The following is an 18,732-nucleotide window of genomic DNA, read 5'->3' as shown; positions in this document are numbered from 1 at the left end:
GGCACAGTACTACATAGCACACTTCACAAAGTACTTGTCACCTGCTGGGAACAAGGCAAACTACCACAGAACTTTCGCGATGCAATCATCATCACTCTACATAAAAACAAAGGGGAAAAGTCAGACTGCTCCAACTACCGGGGGATAACCCTGTTCTCCATCGCAGGCAAAATCCTTGCCAGAATACTCCTGAACAGACTGGTGCCCAGCATTGCAGAAGAACTCCTCCCAGAGAGCCAGTGCGGCTTCAGAGCTAACAGGAGCACCACCAACATGGTATTTGTTCTCAGGCAGCTCCAAGAGAAATGCAGGGAACAGAACAAGGGTCTATATGTGACTTTTGTCGACCTTACCAAAGCTTTTGATACCGTTAGCAGGAAAGGCCTGTGGCAAATCTTGGAACGTTTAGGATGTCCCCCAAGGTTCCTCAGCATGATCATCCAGCTACATGAAGACCAGCAAGGCCAAGTCAGACACTGCAATGACCTCTCGGAGCCCTTCCCAATAGGCACAGGTGTAAAGCAAGGCTGCATTCTCGCGCCAACTCTCTTTACGATCTTCTTCAGCATGATGCTTCAAAGAGACGCAGTAGAGCTAGATGATGACGATGGTGTCTAGATCCGCTATCGCACCAATGGCAGCCTGTTCAACCTGAGGCGACTAAAGGCTCACTCCAAGACAATGGAAAAACTTATCCGAGAGCTACTATTTGCTGATGATGCTGCACTCGTCTCCCACTCGGTATCAGCTCTGCAGCATATGACGTCCTGCTTTGCAGAGACTGCCAAGCTACTTGGCCTAGAAGTTAGTCTGAAGAAGACAGAAGTTCTCCACCAGCCTGCACCCCAGGAAAATTGTCACCCTCCCTGCATCACTGTGGGTGAATCAGTTTTGAAGACAGTCCAGCAGTTCAGCTACCTGGGGTGCATCATCTCCTCAGACGCCAAGATCGACAAGGAGATTGACAACAGGCTGGCAAAGGCAAACCGTGCATTTGGCCGACTGCACAAAAGAGTGTGGAGCAACAAGCATCTGAAAAAAGGCACAAAGATCAATGTTTATAAAGCTTTCATCAGCGCTGCCTTCGCACCATCCTCAACATCCACTGGAGTGACTTTGTGACCAACACTGAAGTCCTCAAGCGGGCGGAGGTTACAAGCATCGAGGCACTGCTGTTGAAGGCGCAGCTGTGCTGGGCAGGGCATATTTCTAGGATGGAAAACCACAGCCTTTCCAAGATTGCTCTGTATGGCGAACTTTCCACCGGCCATCGAAATAGAGGGGCACCAAAGAAGAGGTACAAGGACTCCTTGAAGAAATCCCTTGGCACCTGTCGCATCAACCATCACCAGTGGTCTGACCTAGCCTCAGATCGCAAAGCATGGAGGCACACCATCCACCAGGCTGTCTCTTCCTTTGAGAACGCACACATAGCTGGTCTTGAGGACAAAAGGAGATTGAGGAAGAATCGCACTGCTACAGCACCAACCCCAAATCAGATTTTTCCCTGCAGCCACTGTGGCCGGACCTGCCTGTCCCGCATTGGTCTTGTCAGCCATCAGCGAGCCTGCAGCAGACGTGGACTACTGCACCCTTCTTAAATCTTCGTTCGCGAAGTCAAGCCGAGAGAGAGAGAGATTCCCAAATGTAAACTACAGACACCACCAACCCAACTGAAGGACAGAGAAGATCTCCCATCAGCAATAGATATTTTGCTGGATGTAAATCAACCTCCATATCTGTTCATTACAAAAATGTAATACCATAGTTTAAGTTTATTAGATTTATATCCCACCTTCCCCGCTGGAGCAGGCTTAGGGCAGCTCACAACCAGTAAAATCAGAACAGTTCACATACATTGCATTATACTTTAAAATAAACAATTAAAACAGTTAAAACAGTCTGGTGCTAATATCAGTTGATGATATTAGTCATTGGAGTTTTAGATGGATAAATAAAATATTGGCAACATCATATCTTCATATCTTCAAAATGCAATGTGCATTCTAAGCCAGAAATAATTTCATATTATCAGTTAATCTTCAGGTCAAACACATCTCTATGTACTATTGCATAATGCAAAGGTGCCCTGTAAAGTATTGCTAGCATACACACTGGGCGTTTTCGCACTCACCTTCAGCCGGCGCGACCCCCCTCTTCACCGCGCAGGATCTGCGCGGATTTCGCACTAAACGCTGCGGAGCAGCCGGAAGAGCCGGAAACTCCCGGTGCAAAAGCCGCGCAAATGGAAACTGCTTTTTGGCGGTTTCCGTTTGAGCGGCTTTTGCGCCGGGAGTTTCCGGCTCTTCCGGCTGCTCCGCAGCGTTTAGTGCAAAATCCGCGCAGATCCTGTGCGGTGAAGAGGGGGGTCGCGCCGGCTGAAGGTGAGTGTGAAAACGCCCACTGTTAAGACAAGATCAGGAAGGGGAGCTAATTCAGGAATAATATGGTCAAGAGTCAAAGAATGCCTGCTAGCCAGTGAGCAGCCACATATAGGGATGCAGAAGCACCCACTGGTTCGAGTCATGTTCTGATTGCCAACTGCAATGAGAGATCTGATTTAGTGACAGGCTGCTCAGCTTTTCATTACCTACTTGTGCGCTGTAGCAAGCACCGGAAACATCTGTCCCAGCAACACCATAGCCAGGAATATTTTGTTAAAGGGTGCACCTTCTTGTGGGGAAAGGATGCATTGCAATCAAATGAGTCATGGGATATAAGAGGACAGTTTCTCTTATGGATTAAAAACTGGTTAAATTACTGGAAGCAAAGAGTAGGAATCAATGGACATCTCTCACAAGGGAAGGAAGGAAGCAACGGGGTCCCACAAGGATTGGTATTGGTACTATTGAATTTCATGAGTAATCTGGAACTAGGATTGAGTAGTGTAGAGGCCATGTTTGCGAATGACACCAAATTATTCTGGATGGTGAAAACCAAGGCTGACAATGAAGAGTGACAAGAGGACTTCCACAAATTGGGTGAGTGGGTGACAATGTGGCAAATGAAGTTCAGTGTTTATAAGTGTAAGGTGATGCACACTGGGACAAAACATCCCAACCTCAATTATAAGCTAATGGGATCTGAACTTGCTGAGAATGAGAACTTTGCAAACCAGTCTGAATTAATGAATCTTCCCTTCATCCTTTCTGCTTAGGGCAGCTCCCCAAGGCCAGCAGAATGGAGGTGGGGGAGACCTTCCCATGCCCATAGCTATAACATTTTAGGTCGGGGAGCCTCACTCCCAGGCTGCCTTCCCTTCTTAATGTGGAACCTATTGTACCATCGTCATGTAAAATTGTAAGATGAGTAACATTGAGACTGTAGCACCAAACTAATTTGTTGGTTTTTAAATTTGATGGTTTTGATTAGATGGTTTTAATGCAATAATACATATAATTGAACTGTAATATATAATTGTTATGTAACGAGTGTACTTTTATTATTGTATTATTGTAATGTTTGCATTTTATATTATATGTAAGCCACCCTGAGCCTGCTTCGGGGGGGAGGGCGGGATATAAATTAAATATTATTATTATTATTCTAGCTAGTTCTGCTGTTTTGTTCATTCCATTGCCCCTTAGCTTTTCATTTACAGATATACAGCACCAGAGATAGTAAGCCATACCCTTAATCAACTTTGAAACATGAGAATTACATTAAACCAATACCCTTTTTCTCATGACTGTGTAATCCATAAGGAATTCTGTTTAATTGCAGGAAATAGCCGTCCTCGGTCAGCACGTCATATTGTTCACTGGGATATCCCCAGGACTGGATAATTTCAGGCTGCAAAGAAACAAATAAACAAAAAAAATCCTTAGAGGAAAAACCAGATCTCTACTATAATCTTGTTTGGGCAATTACCAGAACAAGCTGGGATCACAAAATATCCAGGACCAAGAATATTGTTAAAGAACTAAACTGGCCACAAACCCTCATCATCTTTTATAGGCTAAAGCTTTCAATGAACAAATAAACCATTCTAGGATCAAAACTCCTTCAGCTGATATAATATAATGGGTTCTATGCATCGATGAGGCAAGGTGGTAGTGATAACAAACTCTTTATTGAGTACAACATGGTAGGTGGCTGCACTAACGAGTCAAGAATCGGCCAACAGGGCCCAAACTAAATACAACTCCCAGTTCCCGCACAAGCACGTTACTGGTTCATTCAAACCGACCAGGGCCCTGTGATTAGTATAGAGCAGCAAGTATTTGGATCCTGCTACCAATTGTTCCCAGTTCCCAAAGCTCTGTTCATATGGCTCCAGTGAGCCAGGCAGGACACCCACTTCAATTCACATACATACATAAGTCCACATACATAACAGCTGAAGGTTAAAATAATTCACAAATTCACTAGCATTGCAAAAATAAGCAAGGTCCCCCCCCCCACCATCTCCCGACATTTGCCAGGAGGGTTCTACCAACCCTAGTTGCTCTCTTGCTCTCTCTGCATTATAGTTCTACTTATGTAAAAAAAAAAAAACGTATAGTTTATTTTATTTCTTATGTAAGAAATAAAATTATAGTTCTACTTATGGCAGAAATAAACTTGCCTAGGCTTCAGGCAAGGACTCGCAAGCCCATCTGACGGAGCTCACTGAGCTATATTCATCATGAGGCCCCTGACAGCCACACTATAGTGTTCTTTCCAGAAGGGAGGAAGGAAGCTATACTCCTGTTGCCTGATGTCAGGGAGCCATGACCACATTGGCTGGTGTCACTTGACTGCATCCACATGTATCACTCATGCAGGATTCAGCTGCTTCGCTCTCCTTGATCAATGGATGCTGGTAGGAGGCTGCTATGAAGTCCAGCATGATCTCTAAGAGATCGAAGCCTTGCTGCAGGTCATCAGTGTTACTGTTTTTCCCTCTGTGGGACAGTATACCAATTACCAATGCTGGTGCTGTGCCACTGTGTTATGATCACAGAATTCTGGAGTAGAAAGTGTCCATAGAGGCCATCTAGTCCAGCCCCCTGCTCAATACAGGATCAGCCTAAAGCATCCCTGAAAAGTATTCATCCAGCTGCTGCTTGGAAACTGCCAGAAAGGGGACACCACCATCTCCCTAGGCAGCCAATTCCACTGCTGAACTACTCTTACTATAAAACAGACTCCTAATAACCTGCTGCTAGCTTTCTGATCATAATTTAAACTCACCCACCCGTTATTTAAACCCATTATTGTGAGTCCTATCTTCAGCAGCTAACAGAAACTGCTCCCTGACCTCCTGTAGGTGACAGCCATCCAAATACTTAGCAATCATGTCTCCTCTCAAGCTTCTCCAGACTGAACATTCCCAAGTACCTCAGCTTTTCCATGATCATCTTTGGCACTCACTTTGCACCACCTCAGTTCTGTCTACATCCTTTTTGAAGGAGGTCTCCAGAACTACACACAGGACTTGACCAGTGCAGTATATAGTAAGACTATGACATCTTGTGTTTTGGATGTTATGCCTCTGTTGATAAAACTTAAGACCACATTAGCCTTGTTTCCTGCTGCATTACATTGACTATTCATATTGAGCTTACTCTAGTCTAATGTTTAATTATTCTCATCTGATGTCAGATGTCTGATTAAAGAACATTTAGACTTAGTGTTATAATATGTACTGTTGAAAATTATACAGCATTAAGTTTAGGCTATTAGATTAGATTATCATGAATGTATTCTTTTTAACTAGCATATATAGTTTACAGCAGTGTCATATCAAGGTGGGTGGGGCATGGTCCATCCTGGGTGCAGCTAGCGGAAGACCTCTGAAGGGGGCCCTCAAAGGCAACCTCATGTTGCATCCAGCTGAACTCCACCACGCCCCCACCCCCCGCCGTTTTATTTTTAAAGTGCAGTTCTGGGAAGTCTGAGCATAGCAAAAAGCACACTAGAATTCATCGGCTAGCCTTTCCTTTCTCCAAGACTGGAGCAAACTTCCTTATCAACCACAGAGCCAGCACACTGAAAACTGCTACCAAAATCGCAATCCTGCAGGTTGTTTTCCTCAATAGTCTAGTCCTCTTCTGTTCTTCTCCTTGCACCCAGCTCAGCCAGACCTTGCAAAGCAGTAGTTAGTTAGGGTGTTGCATAAGGTTATTAAATTTTTTGGGTGTCCATTCTCACTGGGCTTTAAAAAAACAACAACACCTGATTAAATGTCCTCTTTTTGAGTTGGGAGGCTTAGTTTGTTTTGCCCTATAGTCCCCCAGTGGAAGAAAGCTTCAATCTTAAATAGTAGTGTTGAAAATGAGATTTCTAATAGAAATCAGTTGTTTGAAATAGTCAGGTGGAAAATATGTCCTCTTTTTTGCTTTTCAAAATATAATAACCCTGTTATTGTAGCAAGATAAAACAAGCTTTCCCTCTCTTAATTTCTCTGGTTTGACTTTAGTCATCTGGAAACAATGGAGTATGGGAGCACCTTCTTTGTGGGATAATGTTTCTTAACATCCAATCTGGGCTTTTTTTGTAGAAGGGACTCATTTGCATATTAGACCACACACCTCTGATGTAGCCAATACTCCTGGAGTTTACAGTAGGCCCTATATTAAGAGCCCTGTAAGCTCTTGGAGGATTGGCTACATCAGGGTGTATAGCCTAATATGCAAAGGAGTTCCTGCTACAATAAAAGCCTTGGCAATCACTATTTTGTGATGCCTTGGCTAGCATTAGTTAGTAAAAGTTAGTACAAAGGCAGACCCCTAGCTCTAAAAAAAAAGCCTGATAAATAATTGAGATGGTCAGCTCTTGGGCTTCAAAATGGAGAATGGAAGCCCTCTCAAGTGCCTGTTCAGAACATGAGTGGTATGATGGAATTTTTTGGGGGAGGGAGGCCAACTGACTTATGGTGACTCTGTGGGGTTTTCAAGGTAAGAGATATTCAGAGGTAGTTTGCCATTGCCTGCCTTTGCGTCAACCCTGCTTAGCTTCTGATCAGGCTATCCTGTGGCTGTCCAGGTCAGCAAGTTTCCATGGCACAAATAGGGATTAGAACCTGGATTTCCCAGATCCTATTCCAGCACTTTAAGCACTACAACATGCTGGCTCTCATAAAGGAATAGAGTGTTGAAATATGAATGTCTTTACTGGCATGGTTATATATACAAAGTTAAATAAAATAAATTTTCCACTGCCTGTGTTTCTTGTTGGGCCATTGAAACAAAGTTTTGGTCCTTTCATCCTTTAAGACCAAACTTTGTTCTGATGCTTCAGACTGAGAACGTGACACAGACCAGCTTGGCTATCCACCTGAATCTATTTTCTGACCATTATTATTATTTGTTTTATTTCATGGCTATTACTAAAAATAATTCTGTCATATAGCAGAGGGACGCTGATCTGGATAGCCCCAACCTGGACTGATCTCAACAGAGTTCAGAAGTGAAGCAGGGTCCACACAGAAGTAGGCAATGGCAAACCACCTCCAAATGCCTCTTGCCTTGAAAACCCCACAGGGTTGCCATAATTCATCTGTGACTTGATGCCAAAAAAATAGAGGATGGGGTGTTAAAAATTATCCACCCTGGGTGCCAAATAGGCTAGATATACCACTGACTTCCAGTCCACCTGAACCACAAGACCTTGTTCACATACACTGCTACCCAGAAGAGTGCCCCTCATCCATTTTTGTTACTCAGATGCAGAACTCTGCACTTAATGCTTGTTGAATTATTCATTCTGCCCACTTTTCCAGTGTGTCCAGATGTCATTGAATTCTATCTTCTGGGGTGTAATCTGCAAATTTAATGAGTAGTCCCTCCACTCCCCATCCAGCTCATTTATAAAAATATTTAAAAGTACCAGGCCCAGAATTGAGCCCTGTTGCTCCCGACTAGATACCCCCCTCCAATTAGATGAAATGCCATGGACCATTCTTCTTCTTCTTCTTCTTCTTCTTCTTCTTCTTCTTCTTCTTCTTCTTCTTCTTCTTCTTCTTCTTCTTCTTCTTCTTCTTCTTCTTCTTCTTCTTCTTCTTCTTCTTCTTCTTTCAGTCATGTCCAATTCTTGCTAATTCTATGGGCCAGCTCTCTCCATGTTTTCCAATCTTTTATGGTGTCTAGTCACCAGGTTCTTTGGCAGCCTGAGTAAGTGTTCACAAAAGCAGTACCTTTTGATTTATCACAGGAAGACACGTAGTCCAACATAATGCAATAATAGAGGAGTAATAACAAGGAAGAAGATTCTTTCCCCTCCTTTAAATAGCTAGAAGGAAGTGCTCCCTTAATTTCCTGTACTTCCCACTCCAGACCTTGAGGCTCATACTTTAAGGCATCCTGAGAGGCCAATTCATCTTGCTAAATCCTCATCTCATTATTCCTTCCTCTTATAATAATGGGTAGAGCTGAGCCTGCAGTTACTGAGTAGAAAAGTGCACCTGGTTTTCCAAACTAGCTGAGTTAATTAAACTGGGATGATGACTTAATATAAAGATTCTTCCAGGTGATCTAATTAAGAGCTGGGAAATATCTAAATTGGAAAACACAGGAGGAATTCCTCAAATCAGCTGTATGTGTGCCCTGTACATGTTAGCCTGCCTAGAAATCTGTAAGCAATGGCATGTGTTCATGCAAGACTATGCGAGTGTATGCCTTTTCCTTACGGCCTACAAATAAGCACAGTGGCATCAGCAGACCTCATATATCAGCAAGGTCTTGGTTTTCATCTCAGCCTTTGTCTAGTTTTTTGTACAAATCTGACTTGTAAATCAAATTTAGGGGTACAGATTTTTCCATGGATTTTCTAAAATGGTTTCACTCATCCATACGTGCAAGTGTTCTGAAGGACCTAAATGTTTACATTGACTCAGAAACGAGGTTTCCACAAATAGCTGATGTAAATTCAGCTAATTGCTACATTTCTATTCAGCTATGTTCTCATAAACATATTCCTAGCATGAATATAAATGTCAGATTTTGTGTCCATTGCTACTTTTCATTCCTTCTTCTTCATTTGCTTTATCTGCCCTTTTATTTTATGAAGACAATTTAGGCAATTGAGTGAGATCTTGCCATCCACCATTTGCACTAGAGAAAGGTTGAGAACCAGAAAGGGGAGAAACTGAAAATGGAAAATGAATGTTCTATCTTATTCAACCTAATATTTGCTTTTATCGTCATCATATATCTACTGCTAATGACCAAAGGCTATTGCAATCCTGACATAAAATATATGGATTTAAAAAAAAAAAAGAGAGAGAACATATAAACCAAACAAAATCACAGAAATCCCAAGACAACCAAATTTGAATTCCCTTCCCATACTCATTTATTGCCTCTAACCATGTATTTATTAGTCTAGGAGTCCCCAGCAAGGTGCCCAAAGCCACCCTTGCTCTGAACAACACCTTTGCTGGCATCTACCAAGTATTTTTAGAAAATGGGTGAGTCCTCTGGTTAGTTATTGAAGACCTGATAACAAGTTTTTTTAAAAAAAATGTTGTTTCAGTGGCAGTTGCCTGTATCACACTGATTTTATTGCCCCTCACATCCTTCTTCCCCAGTGCATTTTTAAAAACAATTACCCCTCTTCTCCCTCACTCTTAGGCTTTCCCTTTGTGGCCTACCCCCTATGTCAGCCAATTTTGGGGTTGTGCCCACCATCCTGTGTCAGAATTCCAAAGATGCCCACAGAAACCCCTGCATTAGACAATGAACACTAAGATCCATGGGCAGATCTCTCTTATGATCTGAGATAGAGGTGTAAAGCCTGGGTCCAGAAATTCCTGGAGATTTTGCGGCATAAGAAGAGTTGATTTTATACTTTGCCTTTCACTATCTGAAGCTTTCACATGGAGCATCTTACAATCACCTTTCTTTCCTCTCCCCACAACAACCTTGTGAGATAGGTGTGGCTGAGAGAGCTCTGAGAGAGCTCTGAGAGAACTGTGACTGACCCAAAGTCACCCAGCTGGCTTTATGTGGAAGAAGAGTGGGGAATCAAACTTGGTTCTCCAGATTATAGTCCACCACTCTTAACCACTGCACCAAACTGGGAGGGCTGGAGGGAGGGGCCTTATCAGAGTTTAATGCCACAGACACCACTCTCTGAAAAAAGCCATTTTCTTCAGGAAATTCATCTCTGTTTCCTGGTTAGTTTTAATGCCTAGAGATCCCCAGGCCTTACCTGAGGGTTGGTAACCATAGTTAAATTGTCAGATAAACTTAACAGGGGTCTGGAGTTTGCTGGAATTCCAACTGATCTCTGGCTGCAATCGCACACACTAAATAATGTACTTTCAATCCATTTCTTTCAATCCATTCAATCCAATATCTTCTTCTTCTTCTTCATTTTCAATGCACTTTCCAACTGGATTTTGCTAGTTTACACAGTAAAATCCTGTTGAGAAGTGTATTGAAAGTGCATTATTTAGTGTGTGTGATCGCAGCCTCCGTTTCAGTTCTCCTGGAATAGATGGCATTTTTCAGTGTGGCTAGTATGGCATCACACCCCCACTGAGTTCCCTCCTCTTCTCTAAATCTGCCTTCTCCAGGTACCATTCCCAAATATTCAGGAATTTCCCAAACCAGAGTTGGCAACCCCAGTTTAAACCCCAGTTGATATCACTAACGAAAAAGAAAAACAGCACTGTACAGGGCCAAAAGACTAAGCAAAATACAGGTGTAAGCCTCATCACTTGTTGCAACAAAAAAAGAAGGCTTGTTGTGGGAATCTCTGTCTGAGCCTATTTATTAAGAACCATTTTTTGCTTCAGAGTCTGGCTCAAGGTAACATACAATTTAAAACCACCACATAAAAACAATCAAACAAAAACCTCAAGTCATTAAGAAAGCAAGCTATTAGATATAAACAGCATAAAAACAATCCATAAAACCAAAGCAGACCATTAAACAGCAAATATAAATTCCCTAATTAAAAGCCTGGGTTAAAAGATGTATTCTAGCCTGCCAATTTAAAGAAGGTAAAATAGGCACCAGGTGAGCTTCAAAGGGGAGAGTGTTGCAAAGGTGAAGCTTCACCAAGAAAACACCCTTTCTGTAATCTCCACCCACCTCATCTCTGAAGAGTGATATGATCCCTGTAAACAAGTTCAGACTGGCCACCATATTTTGGACCAACTGAAGTTTCTGGATTGTTTTCAAAGGATTAACTTGGATTGATATCTCTGAGGAACAGCTTTAGCTGGCAAATCAGCTAGAGTTGATAGAAGGCACTGTGTGCCATGGAGAAGACCTGAACCTCCAACTGTATGGCTGGATTTAATAGCATCCCTAAGCTACAAACCATTCTGTTCAGGGACACCACCCCCTCCAGATTAGGCTGACTCTGTAGTCAGGGTGTGCTGACACCTGCCATTTCCCCAAATGCAGGAAACTTGACTGCATAATTGTGGTAGCACCTCACTCCAAATTCCTGAATGGTTTCCCCAGTGGTTTCATGTATATGTTAAATAGCATATATGCTATGGGGTGAAGCAGCAGTCCCTCAGCACCACTTTCTGGAATTGGATGTTCAAATAAGAGTGGAACCACTGAAGCATGGCCCCCTACTACTGACTGGGAGTAGTGCCCCTTACTCCCAGCCCAGCAATCCTCTCCAGCTTCTCCATGGTCAATGGTATCAAAAGCTACTGAGGAATCCAAGAAAACCAACAGGGATGCACTCCCCTATCACTGTTGCTGCAAAGATCATCAGTCAGGGACACTAAGGTTGTTTCCATCCTCAAACCACACCCAAGTCCAAATTACAATGAGTCTAGATAATCTATCTCTTCCGAGACCACCTGAAACTATATAACCAGTTTGGTGTAGTGGTTAAGAGCACAGACTCTAATCTGGGAGAACTGGGTTTGATTCCCCACTCCTCCACATGCAACTGCTGGGTGATCTTGGGTCAGTCACAGTTCTCTCAGAGCATGATACTATTAGATATGTATTTTTAACTTTATGAGTGTGCTCTTGAAACCCAGTTCCAAAGGATATCATACTATTTATTATCACAGTGACACAATGCCTGGTATCAAAAGGTACCTGAATAAATTACTTACAATATTCATGAAAGATTGAGGATTCATATGTCTTCCAAATAGTTCTGAGCATATAGCCTGTTGGATTAAATTTATCACTGCCACAGCCAGCCACATTCTAGACCTATGTAAAACAGCATCAGTAGTTTCAAAAATAACTACAGGGAGGGTGGTATAGAAACTGAATACATAAATAAACATCTTAAAATAAATAAACATAAATAAACATCTGTTAATGCTCATTATTTGGATGGTAGATTTACATGGCAACAGGAAATCTAGCTGATGAATGAAGCATTAAGGATATTAAGATCTATTTATCTCAAAGAATTTATTTCAAATAATTTTGAAACTGATGCAGTTGGTTTATGATCTCGTTCCTATTTCCAAGTAAGATTCACTGCATACAATGGGACTTGATTTCAATTAAATATTTTGGGGCTGGAATATCAGAATACTAAAAGATAAGAAACCACAATATTACAGAAGTAGTCACAAACATTATGCTGTTGTTCATAATAAACTTTAATAATTAGGGTGCCTTTCTTTTGCTTTCGGTCTTGGCGACCCTTCATTAAGACTGACCACGGATTTGCTCCTGACGGTCGGTCTTAAATCGGCCAATCAGGGGGTTCCCCAGGTTGGGGAACCCGAGTCCAGGATCCAGGAAGGATTCTGGCAGGCAAGCAGCTTGTCTGCTGGAACCGAGATATCGGCGGCAGCTGATTTCCGGACCTGCGGACGCTGCAGAGCCCCTCTTTATTTTTATTTTAAATGTTCTTTCAGTTTCCTACTAATAAGCCTTTAAGAACTTGAACAAAAACATCGGAGTGTAACCATCCCCAGATACTTTTATTGCATGACTGCTAGGTTCCAATGGGCTACCTGAAGGTTGCTGTGGGAAAGCTTAGATTTACTCAAGGTTTTGAATAGTTTTAAATGGTTTTTTTATCTATTTTTGCCAGACCTTTTATAATTTTATCTAATCTTGAACTGCTCTTACTTGGAACACTCTCCATTTCTGCAAAATCTGTTGCCTGCTGGGACAGTTTATTGGAATACCCAGATGCTCCTCTGTGATATACCAGGTTTTCTTTTAACCTTTGGCTGCTGACCCATAAATTTTAATCTGAAGGACACCCTGCCAGTGATGAGTGCTGGAATCTAAAAATTTGTTCTCCTTTGCCAAGTCTGTGTTTATTGCTTCAAGCTCTTTCCTGATGCCAGCTGTGAGATATTGTCTGGGTGTGCCTGTTAAGTGCTTACTCACATATTTGTCCTTTTCTCTATAACTGGTAACCTTCACTTGCTAGTTCATTTAAGAACTTGAACTTTAACAACCTTATTATAACTATAACAACCTTATTATAACAACCTTATAATTATTCAACTTTTATGTATGCAACAACTCTTGGCAAACGCCTAAAAGACTCAAATAACTTACCTGTTTCTCCAGCCAGCAAGCAATCCAAAATTGGGGATTTTTTTTTTTTTAAAGCAACCAAGCGGAACACTCTGTTTTTGCTCTTGAAACAACTAACCGCTTTTCCACTTTGGCGTCTAATCAGGATTTAGAGATGAAATCTGATATGAATAATGATTTAGAAACAATCTGATATGAATGAACTCCCTGAAGCAGCCTGTACTAGGGATATTCCAACTCAGGCTGAAGGGGGGGGGGCAAGAATGAAATGTACCAACAGATAAGTGATGACTGTGACTATTCTTTACTAATTGCAAAGTATGTGGTTTGTGTATTCAGGAAGCTGGATGTTATTGAGGGTGAGCTTCTCACCCTGGAAGTTAAGAAATTAGTGACTACTTTGAGCAATTCAAAATCTTCATTGTGGACAGCCCTTTCCTTATCTTCCCATAATATTACAAATCTTACTTTACGACTTCTCTGGAAGCTGGCCAAAACTTGGTTGGGACTAAGGCTTGGGTTGTGGGAATACGTTATTGGCTTAAACTCCATTTTAGAGCTGAACCGGGATCCCTATTAAATGTTCTGAAAAACTAATTGCACAATACAACTTGGGATACTACAATCAAATTTAAATTCAACCAAATTGGAATCATACTCAACAATCTAGGTTTATCTGATGAATCCCATGTCTTTAAATCTATCAAGCAATGTCTTATCGATATTGAACAACAAAAACTCCAACCAGGCCAACCTTATAATTGTTTGTCTTGGTCTTACTAACCATTTGGGCAGGATAGCTTGATATCTCCATGCTGCTGCTGATCCTTTACAATGCAGAGCCTTTTTATTTTATTTTATTTATTTTATTCTATCATATTTATATTCCACCGCCCACCCCAAACGGACTCAGGGCAGCTAGGGTGAATGCATTCCTTTCCAAGATGCTTTCTGGAATATGTATCTCCAGATCCCGAGGCAAGAGCATTTATGTTCCTGCAGCCTTAATTCTTTAGACACAATTGATCACGTAATTTTGAATTGCCCTCTTTATAAGTGCCCTAGGACAAAGATGCTTTCTAATTTGATACATTCTAAAAGTCATATGAATAATAATCTTAAATGTCAGTTCCTTTGAATGAGTTGATTCCTGAAATTACTGAAGTAGTTTCTAAATTCCTTGTGGAAATTCTTAAAGTCAAAGATAATTTTACATAGTGTAGCTTCTGTTTTTCCCTTTCAGTCCTTTTCCCTATGAAATCTCTGTTAAAAATTTTATATTTGATGGATTCTGTATTTTACTGACTAGGTTATGGCTTACTCTGTGATTCTGTATTTAATGCCTGGATCATTACTTATTTTATGATGGCTGATATGCCAATAAAGGTATACAATGATACTATTTCTATTGCATGACTGTGCAGACGCACTCACTAATCTTATCAAGAGAGGGAATAATAGAGATTCATTTTCTTGTATGTGTTGGTGGTTTAGCTGTGTCCCAAATTCTACTACACGTTATTCCAATTTTTACTTGAAGAGTGCCTAAAATTATGGTGCATGCTACATAATTTCTTTCACTAACATGATTTTTTCACCTTCAGATAAACCAGTAACACAAAGAGCTGTGAACACTAACACAATTATTTTTTTAACCATATCAATATTTTTGAATGGAAAGGGGACACATCTATTTCTTACTTTTAAAAATGCTAGATATTCCAGATAGGAGAAAAATTAACTTACCTGTATATGTGAACCATCAAAGCCATCTTTGACTTCCTAAAGAACATTAAAGATGTAGCTGCTGTTACTTCTAATAATAATAATAATAAATTTTATTTGTATCCCGCCCTCCCAACCTAGGCAGGCTCAGGGCGGCTGACAACATTTTATACATATACAATAATAAATAAAAACTTTAAATTTACCAATACAAACTTTAAACATTATATAAAAAACAGTTAGTGTATTTAAAAGTTCATAGTTTAAGTTGATCTGGCAGCAATGGTGGTATTCTGACGGTAGTTTCTGCCAGTTTAAATAATTCCATAATGACGTAGGTCCTTAAAACAGGACCGTGTTGGCGGATCCTTAATTCACAACAGTTCAGCAGTCGATATATGCTCGTTTAAAGAGGACAGTCTTGCAGGCCCTGCGGAACTGATCAAGGTTCCGCAGAGCCCGCACCTCCTCAGGAAGCTGGTTCCATAGGGCAGGGGCCGCGACTGAAAAGGCCCATGCTCTGGTATTCTGAAGCTTGATCTCTTTCGGCCCAGGGATAGTCATTTTATTTTTTCCAGCTGACCTCAGTGCCCTCTGGGGTTCATATGGGGAGAGACGGTCCCTCAGGTAGGCTGGTCCTCAGCCATACAAGGCTTTAAAGGTAATGACCAACACTTTGTACTGGACTCGGTATGTAATTGGCAGCCAGTGCAGTCCGCGCAGCCCCAGCCGTATGTGCTCCCATTTCGGGAGTCCCAACAATAGCCTGGCTGCCGCATTCTGCACCAGCTGCAACCTCCGGGTCCGGCACAAAGGTAGCCCCAAGTAGAGGGCATTACAGTAGTCCAGTCTTGAGGTGACCGTTGCATGGATCACTGTTGCGAGGTCGCGACGCTCTAGGAAAGGGGCCAACTGCCTTGCCCGCTTCATATGGAAGAATGCTGACTTGGCAGTGGCTGCTACCTGGGCCTCCATTGATAATGAAGGCCCCAGTAAAACACCTAGACTCTTTATCTGGCGCGCTGATTTCAATGGCGCGCCATCGAAGGCCGGGAGAGCTATTTCCCCACCCAGGGCGCCGCGACCCACACAAAGGACCTCTGTCTTCACCGGGTTCAGCTTCAGCCCACTCAGCCTGAGCCATGTCGCAACAGCCTGTAAGGCCTGATCCAGATTCCCTGGGGCAGAGCCGGGCCGGCCGTCCATTAGTAGATAGAGCTGGGTGTCATCTGCGTATTGATGGCAACCCAGCCCAAACCTCCGGGCAATCTGGGCAAGGGAGCGCATACAGATGTTGAACAACATTGGGGAGAGAACTGCTCCCTGAGGCACACCACAATCTAGTGTGTGTCTCTGGGATTGTTTCCCCCCAATAGCCACCCTTTGTTCCCAACCTGAGAGGAAGGAGGAGAGCCATTGCAAGGCCAGCCCCCCAACCCCAATGTCGGCGAGGCGACGCATTAGCAACTGATGGTCGACTGTATCAAATGCCGCCGACAGGTCTAATAAGATCAGTACTGCAATGCCGCCACGATTCTAGTTCCCTGGGATTAGCTGCTGTTTCAGCTCATGTCCTGTTTGTCAGTCATCTATCACCAGCTGTTTACATTAAAAACAGAGAAGAATTTATGACCACACCAGCAATAGAAGGGGGGAGAGAGTCAAGGTGTAGAAAAAAACTTTTATTATTATTCCTTCTTGAGCCCAACACATTTAGCCAATGGCTTTGTCAGGGGATCTGTTTAAGCTAGGGAAATACACTCATAGAATAAAACCATTCATAAAAATATATGTAGCCACTATATTCCAATTAAAAGGATTACAAACAACATAGGAACGTCATTTGAAATATTATTTTCCAAAAAATGTGTAACTAAAAGGGCTCCTGTCTTTTAAGTGAGGTGTTGCTTCTGTGTTCAGAAATATGTGTTTTCAAACATCTTAAAGTTTTTCCAATATAGGTTTTTTTTTTCCCGCATGGACATAAAATGGCATGAGTAATATTTTTGAAGTTTCAAGTTGTAAAATTCTTCAACTGATATTTTTTATCATCTAATGGAGTTATAAAAGAATTCATATCATGTGTAAATCTACACAAGGAACAGTGGCTGCACTTGTAATGTCTTTAGGGAGTTTAGTACCTAGTAAAAGTTGCAGTTCATTAATTAGAGAAATGTCACTATGAATCAGCTGATCCTTAAGGTTATGAGTTCTTTTAAAAGATATCAGTGGTTTCTGTTTACATTTGGAGATCCCATATAGTATAAGCCAATTACAGTTAATACTCTTATGGGGTTAAATAACACACTAAACTTTCAAAATTAGGGGTTTTTTTTCCTATTGCTTTGAAGCAACATTGTCCTATTTCTATAGGCTTGCCAATCCCCCAGGTCCCAGTGGGAGTTCTTCCACTTTCCCAGGCTCCTTCCCGCCCCCAGTCAGCTGGCCGGCAGGGGAAAGCCCCTCCCCCAGAGGACCATGTGCCTTTCCACCTCCGGAGGCTTCAGTCTCCGATTGAAAGGCTTCCTCTTGGGATGGTGTGTCTGTGTTACTTGGAAGAAATTGGCAGCAACTCGTGAATAGAGAGGCCACTCCTTCACTTCAGAGTTGCCAGAAATGGCGGGGGGGGGAGGGGAGGAAAACGTCTGCTGAGCACTTCATTATTCCCTATGTGGAGATCGATTCTTATAGGGTATAATGGGGAATTGATCTGGAGGTTTTGGGGGCTCTGGGAGAGCTGTTTTTTGAGGTAGAGGCACCAAATTTTCAGTTTAGTATCTAGTGCCTCTCCCCAAAGTACCCCCAAGTTTCAAAACAATTGGACCAGGGGGTCCAATTCTATGAGCCCCAAAAGAAGGTGCCCCTATCCATTATTTCCTATGGAAAGAAGACATTTAAAAAGGTGTGCTGTCCCTTTAAATGTGATGGCGAGAACTCCCTTGGAGTTCAATTATGCTTGTCACACCTTTGTTCCTGGCTCCACCCACAATGTCTCCTGGCTCCACCCCCAAAGTCCCCAAATATTTCTTGATTTGGACTTGGCAACCCTATATTTCTAGTAAGTGCTTTTTGATATGCATACTGAAGCAGTTCTTTCTGATAACCTTTGCTGGCCAAATTATTAATTAAAATAGAAACTTCTCTCTTAACATCAGTGACTTCAGAAGAATTTCTACGTAATCTTAAAAACTGACCAAAAGGTAAATTCCTCTTAATATGTACTGGATGATGACTATCATATCTTAGGAAAGAATACCTGTCAGTAGGTTTTTTTGTATAAATTGGTAAATAATTTGGTGTCCTCAATCTTAATCATAATATCAAGAAAATTAATCTTCTGTTCATCACTTAATCTTAATCATAATATCAAGAAAACTAATCATCTGTTCATCACTGTGTGTGAAATTTATATTAGTATCCTGTTGATTCAATCATCCATAAAATTCAGTTAGTTGGCTTTGATTACCTTTCCATAAGGAAAAAATATCATCTAGGTACCACCACCAGTTCCAGATACAGGCTGTTCCATGGCTCCAGATATTGTCAACCTTTACATGGAGACCCTTGAACAAAAATATGTTTGTTCCAA

At 41.8% G+C, this 18,732-nt stretch overlaps 1 protein-coding gene across 1 annotated transcript in view; it reads right to left on the bottom strand.

Moving 5' to 3' along the window:
- Positions 1-12,119, bottom strand: part of LOC132573656 (lipase member M-like) — a 38,950-nt gene extending 26,831 nt beyond the window's left edge. The window contains exons 1-2 of the mRNA XM_060241280.1: positions 12,017-12,119; positions 3,675-3,792 (exon numbers count right to left, since the gene is read on the bottom strand). Coding sequence (XP_060097263.1) covers positions 3,675-3,792; positions 12,017-12,112 — 214 coding nt within the window. The 5' untranslated portion in view covers positions 12,113-12,119. The remainder of the gene's footprint in view (positions 1-3,674; positions 3,793-12,016) is intronic.
- Positions 12,120-18,732: the final 6,613 nt, after the last annotated feature.

The sequence above is a fragment of the Heteronotia binoei genome, chromosome 6 (assembly GCF_032191835.1).
Source record: "Heteronotia binoei isolate CCM8104 ecotype False Entrance Well chromosome 6, APGP_CSIRO_Hbin_v1, whole genome shotgun sequence".
Classification (NCBI taxonomy): domain Eukaryota; kingdom Metazoa; phylum Chordata; class Lepidosauria; order Squamata; family Gekkonidae; genus Heteronotia; species Heteronotia binoei.
This window is presented reverse-complemented; position numbering and strand designations above follow the sequence as displayed.